The sequence below is a fragment of the Vombatus ursinus genome, unplaced genomic scaffold, assembly GCF_900497805.2.
Source record: "Vombatus ursinus unplaced genomic scaffold, bare-nosed wombat genome assembly UNPS02014932.1, whole genome shotgun sequence".
Taxonomy (NCBI): domain Eukaryota; kingdom Metazoa; phylum Chordata; class Mammalia; order Diprotodontia; family Vombatidae; genus Vombatus; species Vombatus ursinus.
The window spans coordinates 17,087,161-17,103,522 of NW_020954710.1; the positions used below are offsets into that span (position 1 = coordinate 17,087,161).

At 42.6% G+C, this 16,362-nt stretch overlaps 1 protein-coding gene across 1 annotated transcript in view; it reads left to right on the forward strand.

Annotated features, from left to right (window-relative positions):
* The first annotated feature begins 246 nt into the window (after nucleotides 1–246).
* Nucleotides 247–16,362, forward strand: part of LOC114029508 (membrane metallo-endopeptidase-like 1) — a 57,582-nt gene continuing 41,466 nt past the window's right edge. The window contains exons 1-3 of the mRNA XM_027843979.1: nucleotides 247–425; nucleotides 959–1,122; nucleotides 14,451–14,528. Coding sequence (XP_027699780.1) covers nucleotides 969–1,122; nucleotides 14,451–14,528 — 232 coding nt within the window. The 5' untranslated portion in view covers nucleotides 247–425; nucleotides 959–968. The remainder of the gene's footprint in view (nucleotides 426–958; nucleotides 1,123–14,450; nucleotides 14,529–16,362) is intronic.

Sequence of the window (16,362 nt, forward strand, 5' to 3'; positions counted from 1 at the left end):
GCTCCTGGCTGCGAACTTGGAAGCCAGACGGACAGAGATCGGAGTGCCCTCATCACTCCTGGATTCTTCTCCAGGAGTCCCCCCAGATCCCACCTGCCCGTGCGCCTGCCCAGGAACAGCTGTCTTCTTCTGCATCGACTCCCTCCCGTGGGTACCACCAGGCAGCTACGGAATCACCCAGACATAAGACAGCCAGAAGACAGCAGGCCACCAAGGAGACAAAAGTTCTGGTTGAGTGCTGTGAGCCTCCCACGTCTCCTCAGAAGACTCGGGGGGAGGGGTGCAAAGAAAACGGACCCTGCTCCATCTGCCACCCTGGAACTGGATTGGCACCGAGGGCACCAGTAGAGCAGGCTTTCGAGAATGGGCATGAGCCTGGGATCCCTATCTCCTGGGAGGGTCCGAGACTCAGGGCTACCTCTTTGGTAGGTTAGTTTTTGTAAGCTGAGAATACTCTGGTGTGGTGTAGCTAGGCTGTGGGCTCTGGGGATGGAGAAGGGGCTTGGGAAATCCATCTCGCTCCAATCCTGCCTCTAATGCTTCCTGCCTATATGTACGACCCTAGGCAAGAAACTTCCCTGCTCTGGCTCTGGCTTTCATCTATAAAATGACCCTTCCTGCTTTTTCTATGATCTTAATATCCCTTGGGGGAGAGGAGCCTCAGTTTCCTCTTTTGTAAAATGAAGGGGCTGGACTAGAGGTTTCTGTAGTCCCTTCTAAGTCTAGATCTAGGATTCTGTGATATGGAGATGATTCGGACTGGTTTTTAACGTCAGCATGTGCGCTGCCCCTCCCCTCCATTCCTGGCATCTGGGATTTGGGTTTTTGGAGCCGTAGGACTGTCTACTGTCCTGTTAGTCTACGCTCCCTGCCAACCTTCCTCACTGAGTTTTTTGAGTAGTCGTTTGTCTCTTCTCCTACGGTTTATCCGATTTTAATTTCCCCCTTCTTTATTCAGAGTTTCGATCATGGGGAAATCCGAAAGCCAAATGGGTATTGTGGAGAAATCGACCAGATCCAGGAAGAAGCCCTGGAGCGTCCTGGAGCTGGGACTGGCAGTGCTATTGCTTCTCATGACATGTTCCTCGGTCACACTGGTGATCCTCTACATGGAAGTCAAGGGTAAGTGAGGAAGTGGGTCTTGACCCTTGTGTGTCCCCCATGGTCCAGGCCCATCTGAAAGAGTTGGCTCTCCACGGCCCCGCAGAAGAGCCAGCTTGGCAGTGGATGGACAGTCTGCCCTGTTGATTTCCCCTGAAGTATTACATGCAGAGCTGTACTGGGATGCTTAGCACGCCAGGATGCTTTTCATGAGCCCCACTGTTTTATCCACACCCCAAGGCACGGAGGGGGTAAAGGGTCAGCACTGACCAATTGGGGTTTGGGGTGGTATCATCAGCTGCACCCACTGCAAAAGACAGAGCTTCAACTATGGAGAAAGAAAAAGAGGTTCCCTTCTGTCATCCCACTCAACCTTCAAAGGTAGGATAAAGAATGGAGCCCAGGGCAGCTGAGCCATCAGGTTGGGTTGGGGCTGGTCTGGAAGGTTCTGGGAAACAAGCACACAGAGTAGGGGGAAGAACAAAGATCTTAATCGGGAACAGTATAGGTGGTAGCCGGGGAAGGCTGACTTGAGGGACCCAGCCAGCAAACACTCACAGCCACCCAGATGCTTGACTGAAAAGCCTGTGAAGCAGGCCTGCTTTTTGCTTTGTCCATGACAATCCCAAGAACATTCTCCCTCTGATAAATGAAGAAGTCTCTTCTCATAGGGATTTCTTAAGGATTTTCTTCCTGGGCTCCTGGCTCCAGTTTTCCAGCTATCTGAATGCTTTGGAATTTGTTGAGAAGCAGAAACTGTGAATACTAAACCTTATTTCTCAAAGGATCATGAACCAGGACTGGTCCCCCCTCCCAGCTCTCTTTTGTCAATGCAGACTTTCCCTGGGGCTTGCCCCTCAGCATGCCCTGTTGACTTTCCCAAGCTTCCAGATATTCACTGGTAAAGAGCCGTGGAATGAGCTCTGGATTTGAAGGCAAAAGACCTGGGTTCAAATCAGATATTCAACTAGCTGTGTGACTCTGGGCAAATCACTTACCCAGTCTGAGCCTCGGCCTTCTCTTGCATAAAATAGGGATCCTGATATCACCTATTACACAGGGTTTTTGTAAGGATTAGGTGAGAGGATCCATCTGAGGTGCTTTGCAAACCTTAAAAAGTTAGCCTCTCATGACCTGTGTGATCTTGGGCAAGTCACTTTTAAGAAGAGCTTGTATTTAGCCAGTTCTTTTAGAACTGCAAAACACTTTACATGTGGTTGATTCTCACAATAATTCCACTAGGTGGTTGCTCTTATCTCCATCTTATGGAGGAGGAAACTGAGGCATAGAGAAGGAAACTGGGGCAGGTAGGTGGTACAATGGATGGAGCACTGAACCTGGAGTTAGGAAAGCCTAAGTTCAAATCCCTCTTCAAACACTTCCTAGAATGCTGTACTTGGAGTCAGGAAGCTCTAAGTTCAAATCTTGCCTCAGAACTTCTAGCTGAGTGACCCCAAGCAAATCAGTGTTCTTTGGCTCTCAGTTTCCCCATCTGTAAAATGAGGGAATTAGATTCCATGACCTCTGAGGTTTTTTTCTAGCTTTCACTGCTACAAATCTCCCAACTGTAGATTCTTAGCAGCCCCTATTTTCCATCTGGACAGCAAAACCCCTGAATTATTACAAGGGCTCAGGATTGCATGTTTCATAACATCTTCTGAGCAGAAACCCAGAATATTTCTTATCTCTGTGTCTGTTACCCTGGGAGGTGTCAACTCAGTGTCTTAACACTAAGGTGAGGTTTCAGCTTTGAAGACAGGTACATTAAAAAACAATTTATTATAGTGCAAAAATAAAGCTTTGTTTTGGTACATCTGGGAGGAAGAAATGACCAAACTGGGAGCTAGCATGTACGGGGAGCTTGCTGTCTTGTTATCACTGTATTAAACACCTTCTCATCCAGCCCTCACAAAGTGAGGTGTAAATCTCTCTGATGAATGTGTTATTATTGGTAAAGCTCTGGAGTGTCAACTGGACCCAACTGGTCTCTAACCTGTGGATGGCTGGAGTTGAACAGAGCAGGCTAGAGACAGGAGAGTCAGGAATCAAACAGAAGTTTAATTCCAAAGTGAGGGATTTGGGCTTACAAGCAAGAATGAGAATTGAACCCACAGGCCAGGGCCCTGCCCCTAATAGGGGAACCCACTCTGGTATGGTTAAACCTTAATACATGTCTTATACCAATGACTACACAATAAGCCATAGCCCTGAGGAGTAATACCAACAGTAAGATAAGTTTGATTCATGGCAGGGCTTTGTGACAGGAACATGGGCACTTGTCTGAGCTTGGCCTGATGTTGGTCAAAGTAATACACTAATTACGTGATTTGCCAAAGGATGAGTGCAAAGGATTGTTTTTATGCCAAGCTCAGGGCACAGTTTGCTTACTGGACCTTAGCTCTGGAAAACAGAGTGTTTCCTAATAGCTTGATAGGATTTAGAAGACTTGGGTTCCAATCTCACCTCTGATGCTTACTAAGTGGATGAGTCACTTCACCTCAGTTTCCTCATTTGTAAAATGAAGGAGTTGATCTACATGCCTCTGAAGTCTCTTCTTGCTTTAAATCTGTGACAGTCTGATCTTTTTTCCAGCTTGAGCTCATATCTCCTGACTGAATTATATACTCTGTGAGGGACCTTTTGAGCAACTGGTTGTGTTTTATTTTCATTTTGGTATAGTTGTCAAAGAATACTGGATTTCTAATCAGAGGACCAGAGTTCAAGCCCCAGCTCTGACACTTCCTACTTGTTGGACAATGGACAAGTTTCTAGGCCAAAGTTTCCTCATCTAGACAATGGAGCTAGACTATGGGCATGGCCTAAAGAGAACGGGGGCATGTGATGACTGCCTTCAAGTAGGTGAAGGGCTGTTATGTAAAAGAGGGTCGAAGAGACTTGTCTGCTTGGCCCCAAAGAACAGAACCAGGAGCAGTGAAGAAAGGTGCAGAGAGGCAGTCTTCTTCTCTGCTGGAGTCCCAGGCTGCACTCCACAAGAGTCTTGTAAGGTTTCATGTCATTTCTGCCCACTTGCTCCCAAAAGAATGTAAGTTCCTTGAGGGCAAAGGCTATTTTTTTCATTTTGTCTTTATATTCTTAGCGGCTAGTGTAGTGCCACATAGTAGGGGCTTAATGAATGCTCATTGGATTGTATGGTAATCATGGAGATCACAGAACCTGAGAGCTAGAAAGGATACCAGAGGCCATTCAGTCCAACCCTTACCTAACCTAGAACCCATTCTACAGTGTATACAAGAAATGCTCCTACAGAAAACAGTTCTGAAGGAATCTAGCAATAAGTATTTCTTAAATTCCTACTATATGCCAGGCATGGGGCAGCAAGGTAGTACAGTGAATAGAACACCAGGCCTGGAGTCAGGAAGATCCAAATTCAAATCCAGCCTCAGACACTTACTAGCTGTGTGACCCTGGGCAAGTCACTTAACCCCTATCTGCCTCAGTTCCTCACCTGTAAAATGGGGACACACTGGAAAAGAAAATGACCAACTACTCCAGTATCTTTGCCAAGAAAACCCCACGGACAAGTCCATGGGGTCAAGAAGAGTTGAACATGACTGAACAAGAAATGTTCCAGGTAGTTTGCAAAGGGCTGGAGTGAGTGATATCATTAGTAACTCAACAGAGAAGGAGTTCTGATTCACTCCTGCGTGACACAGTGGAACAGGTTGCAGAAGGCCTGGATTGAAATCTTAGCTCCACCATTTACTAGCTCTGTGCCCTGAAGCAAATCATCTCCCTCCATCTCCCGTCTTGTAAAATGAGGGCATTGGAGTAAATGGACTTAAAGGTGTCTTCCAGCTCCAAATCTTCAAATCATTCCCTGCAGCAAGCATTTAGTTTAATAGGCAATTAAATTCAGTAAGCATCTATTTCTTAAGCATCTACTACGTATGAGACAAGAGACAGTATTGCATGGTGTATAGAGAACCTGCCAGGAAACCAGGAAGCCCTGGTTTCATCTCCTGCCTTTGGCACATCGTGGCTAATCACTTAACCCTTCAGTGCTCTGGCGCCTTTAGTAGAGGAAGTTTGCTCATCTGGGAGTTTTCTGTGCCAATGAAATCACAAGTCCAGATGCTATCCTTGTTCCAAGGTGTGGGCACCATTCTAGGTACTAGAAGTACAAAGACAAAAGCAAGAAGCTTACATTCTTCCAGGTTCACAAACCCAATCTGAAATCTTCCTCAGTTTGCCCCACATCTCAGGAAGCTCACACTAACTGGGTTTGTTTCTGACTTCGCCCAACTGTGGCTTAAATGGAGGGAAATGGTAATGTCTCCATTTGAGAGGTATCAGAGAAAGGAGATATGTAAGCATCTTTCTCTGCCAACATCATTGATAGGGTGGAAGATGCACATATAAGCTTCTGTGTCTCCAAAGGAGGCTTCTTGCTTTGCCTCCTGAGTAGGGCATGATATCCACCCCACCCCTGGCTTGATAGAAATGCATCCTGCTGGGAAGGTACTATCTGAGCAGAAAGTGGAAAGGTAGGTAGCAAGCTCCTCGTCATTGGAGGTATCCTAGTAGGAGTTAAATACACCATTTGTTGTTGATGTTGAGTAGGTAGGACATGGTGTGGGGTGGGGAACCTGCAGCCTCAAGGCTACATGTGACCCTCTAGGTCCTTGGGTGCAGCTTTTTGATTGATGACAAGTTTTACAGAACAATTTGGTCTATGAAGTTTGGATTCAGTCAAAGAGACACACTTGAGGACCTAGAGGGCCACATGTGGTCTTAAGGACTCAGGTTCCCTACCCCTCTAGAAGTCTCTGAGGTCCCTTCCAGTTCTGAGGTTCTGTAACCTCAGCAGACCCTTATTTAGGGACAGATAGCTCTGATCTATCTACCCATTAAGACGCTTTAGTAATTGAAGCCTCCAAATGGTAGTACTCTCCACTGCCATAAATATTTAGCAGCCAGAAGCTTGGCTCCTGAGCCAGCCAGACAAGAGAAGGCATAGGATATTTAAGGGAAACAAGTCAGATGCTCAAGCTGGGAATCCCTTTCTAATGTTGTGTGTTTATTATGGTTAGGTCTTGGAATAACTCATGGGTCAAACATAAGGCTTCCTGGGGAATAGGATGTGTGCCACCCCTGCTGTTGGGGTTGCCAGCCTAGTGGTAAAGAAGTTGGCTTCCAGTTGGCAAAACCATCGAAGGTTAATCCTCTGATCTTCATTGCCAACCCAAAGAATGAGTAGGCGTATTAGGAAGGGAATCTCTAAGCTCCTTTGCCCACTGGCTGAACAGTTTGCTTGGAACATTGTTGTAATAATTCCTGTCCAGGTAGGGGCTTTTCTAAATGCCCCAGAGGTTCCTTCTATCATTGGCATTTTATTGTTCTGTGACTCAAACATTTCCACAGAGCAGAGACTAGATAAACATCTTCTCCAACAAGGAGGTGTGACTTACTGGATAAAGACCAAGCCATGGAGTCATGGAGATCAGAACAGGTTTCTCATACAAGGTGATCCTTGAGCTTAGCCTGGAGTTCCAAGATGGAGGGGTTCCAAGCTAGAGGTTCCAAGAGTGAGAAGTGAAAAAAGAGAGAATTTCTGGCAGGGGGCACAGCCTTTGCAAAGACTTAAAGATGGTAGATGGAATATCTTGTATAGAAAATAACAAGGGCAGTTTGGTAGAAATGTAATGTGCCTGAAGTGGAGTAATGTGCAATCACCCTGGAAAATTAGAACGAAAGCAGCTTAAAGGGATTTGTGTTTTATTCTAAAGGCAACAGGGAATTACCAAAGTTTCTTGAGCAATGGAATGATATGGCCAAACCTGAGTTTTGAGCAGCATTTGGCAGCTGTGTGGAAGATGGATTAGAAGGGGGAGAGGCTCCAGGCACAGAAACCAGTTAGGGGGTTCTTGCAATAATCCAGGCCAGAGGGGATCAGCCTCTGCACTAGGTTGTTTGTGGTGGTAGTAGAGAGAAGGGGTGAGAGCTATCAATTTCTCAATAGATAAACAAGCATTTATTAAACACCTACTGTATGCCTGGTGCTGTGTTAGGTACTGGGAAGACAGAACCACAAATGAAACAGTACCTGCCCTCTAGGAATTTCCATTCCTTCAGTGGAGACAACATGTCCAGAAATATATACATATTTATCTTTGTGCTTGTGTAAATGCTATAGAATTTGCATATATATAAGTAGATGTGCATGTTTATGTATGTGTGTACATATATGTGCATATATACATGTGTGTACATATATGTGCATATATGTGTGTCTCAAAAGTCTTAGAGCCATTTTCTGTTATTAAAGCCTTTTTAAAAACACTAAGATTTTTGGGGTACTATATATACACACATATACATATATGTATATGAATGTGTATATATGTGCACATGTACACATATGTGTGTACATATTTACACTGTGTATATGGCATGTTTGTATACCATGTGCACATGCATATACATACATGTATGTATGTCTATACAAGTGTGTGTGTATACACATGGAAATCCAAGGGGCTGAGATGAATGGGAAAATACTCAGTCTCAGGAATCAACATATAGAGAGAGCACTGGGAAACTGCCATTTGCCAGTTTTTTCCTCAAACCCAGGTCTTTTGGTGGTGGCTCTGAGTGTTCTGACCCTGCCACCACCAGCCTCCTCCCTTCCCCCCTACCCCAGGCCTTCAGGCTGTAGTTCTTGAGCCTTGCCCACTTTCCTGCCTCCAGTGAATAAAAACAAACAAGCAAAACAAAACAAAAAAAAATTAAGACAAGCCAGTAACACTTGACTGAGTCTTTATTTTTAATCTGAGAAGATACCCTGCTATACATATCTTCCTTCCTACTCCCATTAGACTGTGAGCTCCTGGAGGCCAGGGACTATCTTTTGCCCAAAGCTTAGCACAGTCCCTGACACATAGTAGGTATTTAATAACCACTAGCTGACCGACTGCCTGCCCCACCCCACCACCCTACCCAAGCCTATGGTATAAGAGAATCATATTACATTAGAATTCTTCAATTCTCTGGCTTTCCTCAGGTCTCCATTATATTTTTTTTTTATTTTTGTCACATATTACACATTTTAAAATGTTACTACTTTTGTTTCATAGCAATTCAATAATTTAAAAATACAAATGATATGCCCTCAAATCCTGCGCGTTTAATAAATTCATTCCTAATAATAATAATATCAATAGCAGTCCCGCCCCATTAGGGCACTAGATAAGGATCTTAAGAAGTATCTATTAATGGCTTGCCATTCAGTATGGTGTGTGCTGGGGAAACAGAAAGAAAAATGAAACAACCCCTGTCCTCCTGGAACTTACATCCTCTAGGGAAAAACAAGAGGTACCACACATGTGTGTATGTGTGTATGTACACACACACATAAACATACACTCACATATATACACACATGCATATGTACGTCTATATGCATGTATGTATACCTGTACACACACAATGAATATAGGTAAATTGTATACAGTAAATACAGATAATCCCTGTGCTCTCTCTCCCAGAGAGTTATTCTCCAAGTTGTTGTTTTTTTTGGTTTGCTTTTGTTTTTTACTTACTGCTTAGAGAAAGTCCATGTCCTGTTTAGAGGAATTCTCAGCCTCCTAGAGTAGAGAGGATTTGGAGGCAGAGAACCTTTACTTAAGGGTCTGGGTGTTATGCAGAGATCCCAGTCAGTCCAACCCTGGAGAGCTCACTCCTCAGGATGCCTTTGGTAATTGGCCATCACAATTCCTCAAAGCCTTCAAACTCAGCTGCCAATCAGCTGAATTGACTGAGATAAGGCTGCTGTCCCCTGGGAGCTGTCATGAAAACCAAGGGCAGGTACATGCCAGCAAGGATTTTCAGGCCAGGGAAATCATGGTGAGAAATGAAATGTCTGTAAGCTAAGAAAGGGAGCCTTCCCCTGAAAGTTAATGGATCATAGCCATCCCTCCATGGGCTTGGTCTTCTGAGGGATCTTACAGGTCATCCAGACTGACCTGAATGTGAACCCATCATCTGCAATATCTCTAGCAAGTAGTCATCCAGCTTCTGGTTGAAGACCACAGAGGAGGGAAATCCATTCTGTCAAGGGAGCCCATTCCACTTTGGGGAATGGGAAGAAAATCATCTGAAGGGATGGCAAGAGAACTGTATGAGCCCAGATCTAGAGTTGGAAGAGTCCTTCAAGGTCATCTTGATTTACCCCCTCATTTTACAGTGGTGGGAACTGGAGCCTAATGGTGGTATTTCTGGGTCAAAGGACGTGCTCAGTTCAGTGACAAAGACACATGTATTTCAAGTAATGTTTGATTTACAAAAATTTTCTTTTAGCATGTTGCAGTGGAAAGATTGCTAAACTTGGCTTCATGAAACCTGAGTCCAAATCTCAGCTCTGCCACTTACTTCTTGTGTAACCTTGGACAAGGCACTTTGCCTCTCTAGTCCTCAGTTTCCCCACCTATAAAATGAGGAGGTTGGACCAGATGGGCTTTAAGTTTTTTTCCCAGCCCTAGGTAGTCATGATCCGATAATCCTAGTTACATAAAGCTTTCCAGAAAGTGTTTGAGAGAGGGCAGGGAAGGGTAGAGAGAAGGAAATAAGCATTTACTAAGAACCTACTATGTGCCAGGCTTTGTGCTACAGACTTTTACAAATATTACCTCATTTGATCTTCACAATAACCGTGGGAGGTAGGTGCTGCTATTATCTCCATTTTATAGATGGGGGAATCTGAGGCAGGCAGAGGTGAAGTGACTTGTCCAAGGTCCCACAATTAGGAAGTGTCTGAGATGGGATTTGAACTCAGATCTTGCTGACTTCAAGCAAGACATTGTATCCACTGCACAATCTAACTGCCTTAGCCAGGTAGCACAAGTTCAGTGGTTGGGGACCTAGGAACTTTATTCCATTGCTGTGCTGTTCTTGGGCTCTGTAGGTTACCCACAGCTGGGGAAAAGCAGTTGGGTAAATTGAGGTAATTGATCTCTTATCTAATGTCACTTTTATCCACACTGGAGCCAAATGGAATTACTCTCTGACCTCCAGACTGGCATCATGCTCTCTGTCTCTGCCCTTCCCTAGCTCTGCCCTAGCCCTGCCTCTACCTTCTCACCTTTTTGCTTCCAAGCTATCCATTAAAGATCAACTGAAATGGCATGTCCTCCAGGGACCCTTCCCTGATTCACCAGTTAGTAACAATTTTCATCCTAAGACCTGATGTAGCATTTTTAAATCACTCATCATATACCCATCTTGTAACAGCACATATTCTAATCATTTGTGCTAGTGATTCATAGATGAAATAACATATATCAAATGCCTTACAAACCTAAAAGCTCTCCATAAATTCCAGATAGTATCAATTAATTAAACAAGAATGGATTAAGTCCTATTTAATGGACCAGATACTGTGCCAGATACTAAGAATATAGTGGTAGAAAGGAAACCACAGTCCCAGCCCCAAAGATGATTCAATGCTATCAGGAGAGACAACATACGAAGGGTGATACCCCGGACAAGTGCATTGTCAAGGGTTGCCCTGTTACATAAGTTTATGTAAAAATATCCAAAATAAATACAAAGAAATGTGTTGGGATGGGAGAGGTGTAAGCAGCTGTAGAGGCAATCAGGAAAGACATTATGTAGCTTACAAGGTGACATGTATTAAACCACTGCACTGCCACCTTGCAGGTCTCGAAGTTTTTCTAGTTCTAAATGATGAAAATGTATATGAAACCATTGTGAGGAAACCAGCCTCACCCAGAACTGTGGGTAATTCTGAGTGGCCCACAGTGGGTAGGTTTAGCAAAGTTTTATGCCCAGGAAGACAAAGGAATCTGGAATCCTTTATAGATGTCTCAATCTAAGGTAAAAAGACCCTCTCCCCCAACCCCTTTGAATCCACCAATCATGAATAAACTAGACAAGGATGAATACAGTGGTCAAAAGAATCCTGGCTTAGATTCTTATAATCTAGCCAATAGCTTGGTAATGTTCAGATTCCTTAAAAGTCTGGCCAATATAGTGGAAATAAACCTTGTCTTTGGCTGAAAGAAGGCTTGAGTTGAATTCATTCAGGCAGGACCCACATGTTGTGATTTTTTGGGTCCCAGTACCCCTAAACCTCTAAACCTCAACAGAAGAAGTTTAATGGGAAAAAAAAAAAAGGATCTGAAATACAGGAGGAGAAACATGGCCCTTGCCAGGAAGCTGGAAAGTGGAAGAATGCCACACCAAGGTGGAAGGGAAGGGAAGACTCTTTCCTGAAGAGGAGAAAGAACTTGATGTTTTGAGGAGAAAGTAGTGGCTTCTTAAACCTGCAAAGACTTACATGAACTGATGCAAGGTGAAGCAAACAGAACCAGGAGAATGTTGCACACAGTAAAGGCAATATCGTACAGTGAAGACCTGTGCGTGACTTAGCTATTCTCAGCAATACAATGATACAAGACAATTGCAAAAGTCTAATGATGAAGCATACTATCTGTCTCCAGAGAACGAACTGATATTGATTGAATATAGACTGAAACATGCTATTTTTCACTTTCTTTCTTTCATTCTTTTTCTTTTATTCGAGTCTTCTTCTACAAAATGACTAATATGGAAATATTTTACATGATTACACATCTATAACCTAAGTCATTACTTACTGTCTCAGGAAGGGGAAAGGGGAAGGAAGGGAGGGAGGGATAGAATTTGGAACTCAAAACTTAAAAAAAAACAAATGTTAAATTGTTTTAGCATGTAATTGGGGGGAAAACAAATATATACACAAATAAATATATATTTATACATATATATATACAAAATTAGTTAATTAGAAAAAAAAGTTAAAAAAAATTCTTCTCACCTTTTTTTTATGGAGTTATAGAAACAGTCCTGAGACAGACAAATCAATATCTTGCAATTATTCTTTTATATTTTATGTTCTGTGGATTTGCACAGGTGAGTAAAATAACTGCTTTTTATCACTGGATAAAATCATTGAAATGTAAGCTTATCTTCTGCAGGTTCACTGGAAGTATATTCAGGATAACTCCAAGAGCAGACAAGATGATAAGGATGATACTTATATGTCTTCTTGCTCCCACATGATTTTGATTTCTTCTTCTAGATCTCTATATTTTCTAAGCTTTTCATTCCATGTAGATTGGAGGTTATGAGTATTGGGTACAGTGAAAACAGGAACAGTCTTTTACCTTTCTTTGTATCCCCAGCATTTAACATAGTGCCTGGAACACAGTAGGTACTTAATCAGTGTTTATTGATTGATTGGTTGTTCTAAAAGTGTAATGGATCAATATGATGTCTGGATGATGATGGACAACAGTTTTGACTTTGATTATGCTCTGGTTAAAATACAGTGTATTTGTTGAATTCTCAAAGATATTTTCAGGTCTATATTTGTAGTATGGGGGTTTGTCAACTCTTGATTTATGATAGAGAGCTTCTGGTGTATGGTTTTAGGTACTTGACTGGGTCTTTCAAGATATCTGATAGATACAAAATTTCTCAATCTGCAGGGTTATATTACACCGTTATCACCATTTTACCTCACAGTCTTCATCTATGAACAAATCTAGGGTCCTGTAACCTTTCTGGGGTCAGTGATCTGATCCCAAGTGACTGTTATAAACCTTTCCATTTCTATAAAAATATCCTCTTGACTTACCCATTTGTTTGATGTATCTTTAGGGACATATTTTTAATAGGCTCATGTGGCTGATGCCCTTTTGATTCCATTCTTTTTTATATCTTAGTCTTTTCATATTTTTGGTCCAGCAATAAATGACTTTGGATTAAATTCTCCAAATATCTATTGTTAGCTTTTACTATCGCTCAAGGAAGGTAGGTCTTTGTAATTTTTTTAAAATTTATTTTCCGTGTGCTCTGAGAATGTCTCTCAATCTTCATTCTCCTTTTTTGCTAAGCCAAAGATAATTTTTTACAGCTGTCTTAAAATAATGGGTTATATAGTTTGCTAACATTGTGTAGGTTTTTGTTAGAATACTTTCCAAGTTTTGGGAGTTCATTTTGCAAGTCCAAAATTATAAATTGAATGTTATCACGTAGGCACTGGTGACTTTAAAAGTATCCTTCACATTGAGCTTCAATTATAGGATGTCAGTAAGTCTCTTAACATCTTTAGTCATAGCTTGCCCTTTGATAGGTTCCATGTGTATGGCCCAAAGAAGACCAAAATATTTGTAAGTCTTGCCTTCTTTCATTGGTTCAGTTGGACCTCTGGAGTCAAGCTGAGAGCCTGTAGTCTCTATCTTTCCTTGGTGTGCATCAAGAATTTTACACTTACCCATTTTGATATCATTGGAGTACAATTCCATGGGATGTAAAAGTTATTCATTGTGCTTTTTCAGGGGGAGCCAAATAGTTCTATTATGTAACTAAAGTGATTAATAAAATGTTTTTGGTTTGATTCCCACTTTAATTTGAAAGCCATTCTTAATTTTCTTTAGGAGAAATGATCATGGATTTAAGGTGAGGAAAAACCATAATTGGCATAGAATGTTTCCCTGCAAAATGCCCCATTTTAACATGAATTTTCTTGCCTTTATTGTGTAGGCAGAATGTTTTTAAAATTTATCATATGGATATGTATCATTCTCAGTATACTTGGGTTTATTTTATATATTTGCAGTACCTGAATAAATCATGAGTCAGGGGCTTTGTGATTTAAAAAAAAAAAGACAATATAGATGTTACACCACTTTCAGGCAAGTTGTTCAGTAATTTTCTATTGTTGTTAATCAACCAATCATTAAAGATTTATTAAGCACTTAGTATGTGCCAACCACCATGATAGGAGCTTAGAAGAGACAACATGCAAACAAATATGTACAAAACAAACTTTATACGGGATAAATAGGAAATAATTAAGAGAAAGAAGGCACTAGAATTGAGAGGGGTTAGGGAGGGCTTCCAGTAAAAGATGAGATCTTAGTTGGAACTTAAAGGAAGTCAGAGAGAACAGTAGCTGGAGTGGAAGAAGAGCATATTAGGCATGGAGGACAAACCAGAAAGACTCCCTGGAGCCAGGAGATGGGGTATCTTGTTTGTGGAATAGCCAGAGGCCAATGTCAGTGCATCAAAGAGTACATGTTGGGGAGTAAGGTGTAAGAAGATTTGGCCTGTCTCGTTCTGTACAGTTCCCTGTAGTATCTGGGAAGCCAAAGTCCTTATTATTTTTAAGTCTGTTTTTCAATAGGGTAGCTCACCAGCCTTGAATTTAGAGGTCACCTGTGAAAACTGACCAGGAGGTGGGACAGCCCCATACAAAGCTGTCCGAGGATAGTGGGACCTAAATTCTTTAAACCTGGAGATTAGCTAAGTCTTCTGTTTTTCCCTAGGGAAGCCAGTGCTGTTCTTTCCCATTTCGTTCTATATCCCAAGAGAAGAGAAGACTCTTGTCAGAAGAGATTTCAAAGGTAGCCCTTTTCTTGCCTGTTATAAGCATAGTCCGAGTAAGCTTGCCTGGGAAGCAGCTACATTTACCAAGCAGTGGATGTCTCTGTGAGCATCATGGCCATGGACACTAACTTCTCTTAATCACCATTAATGCTACCAGAGTTTACGACCCCCATAATACCCTGGTTGCCATGCAAATTGACTCAGAAGCAAGATTTAAAATAACCAAAAAAAAAAAAAAAAGCTGGGTGGTGTCCTGTATATAATAACCTTGTGTTAGAGAGAGAAGTCAGATCCATCCTCTAAGGCCTTTATTGAACACCTTTCTTGCATGTAAGCTTGAGCTAAGCCCTGTTGGGAAGACAGGAGGGATAGAAGAGACTTTCACTCCCTTTAAGGAGCTTAGGGAGTGATTGGGAAGACAAGATAAAGAATAAGAAACAGCTCAAAAATGTGATCAATACCGAAAAATATTTATTGACCACCTACTGGGTGCAAGCCATGGTATTCCCCAGTGGAAAAGAGAAGATTAAGACATAGATCATGTTTTCCAATCTATTTGGGAGAGGCAGGACATGTATCCCTATAACAATATAAGGCAACCTATATTAAATGCCAGGTGAGGGAGGCACCAACAGTAAATGTTCTGAGAGCTCAGAAGAGGAAGAGGTCACTTTGGATGGAGTCCATCTCAGAAGGCTTCACTGGGGAGGAATGACTTTGATAGTATAATTTAGGGGATACATTGATTTGGGCTATGAGTCAGAAGAAAGGTCAACATTGCCAACTCCACTGATGCCACCTCACCTTTTTCCACTCTTGCTCCCAAATTGGCATGTCCAGCAACTAACAGGTATGATGGAGGTGGGAAAGCCCCTTGTCACTGGCTTCATCTACCCCTTTCATTTTACTGGAGGAAGCGAATTTGATCCAGATCTGGGTCCCCTTCAAATTATTCCAGGGGCTCCACTCAGCAAGATTTCAAAGTGCTCAAGAGAAAAGGTTCTTTACAACTCCCATGGTGCTCCTTAGTTACCATGTAAGTGCTCAACTTGGGCACAAAACTGAAAAAGCAGCGGGTGAGACTGACGTGTTCCTCACAAGCGAACAAAATTGTACTGCTGTGATGGACTGTGTAACCTTCACTATAAGAACTCTAAGACTTCAGAGCACAAGTGACCAATGTGGGCCCCATGGAAAAGCTTTGGCGGGGGAGAGACCAAAACAATAACTAAGGCAAGGCAACAGGGGCTTTCACCTATGTTGCTAAAATTTAGAGGGGGCAGTGACAGTACTATTGATCCTCGATTAGCATAGGAAGAACTGAGATTAACGCCTTGTTATGAAGAATAGGTAAGATAAGAAGCTATCAGAAGGTACCTTCCTGGTGCCCTGGCCTCAGGGGCTATATGTATCCCAAGTGAGCTCCTCCTTGGTGTGGGCATAGATATTATTCATTCTGGCTCTAGCTGGACCTTACAGAATGTGTAAGAAAAGTAGGAGAGAGAAATCCCAAAAGGGAAGGGCAGCCTAAGAAAAGGCAAAATTGCAGAGGTGACTCCAGGGCTTCAGACAAGTGGAGAAGCCGGTGGAGTGGAGTCTAGAGTTTGAGAACACACTCTGCTGAAGCCCCATAAGCCCAGACTTGTCCTGATTGTCTTCTGTTTCTCCTCTTAAACCTTTCCAAAGCAAAATCAGTTGGCATTGTCCCCTGGGCAGGACTGTTGGCCTCTATATGGAGTCCTTCCTGGGGTCTGGTGAATCATGATAGTGCCCATGTTGCCACCCTCAATGACCCTTTTGGCCTGGCACCATCAGCAAAGCAAAGGATAGGGGCTCTTGAGAGATGGAATT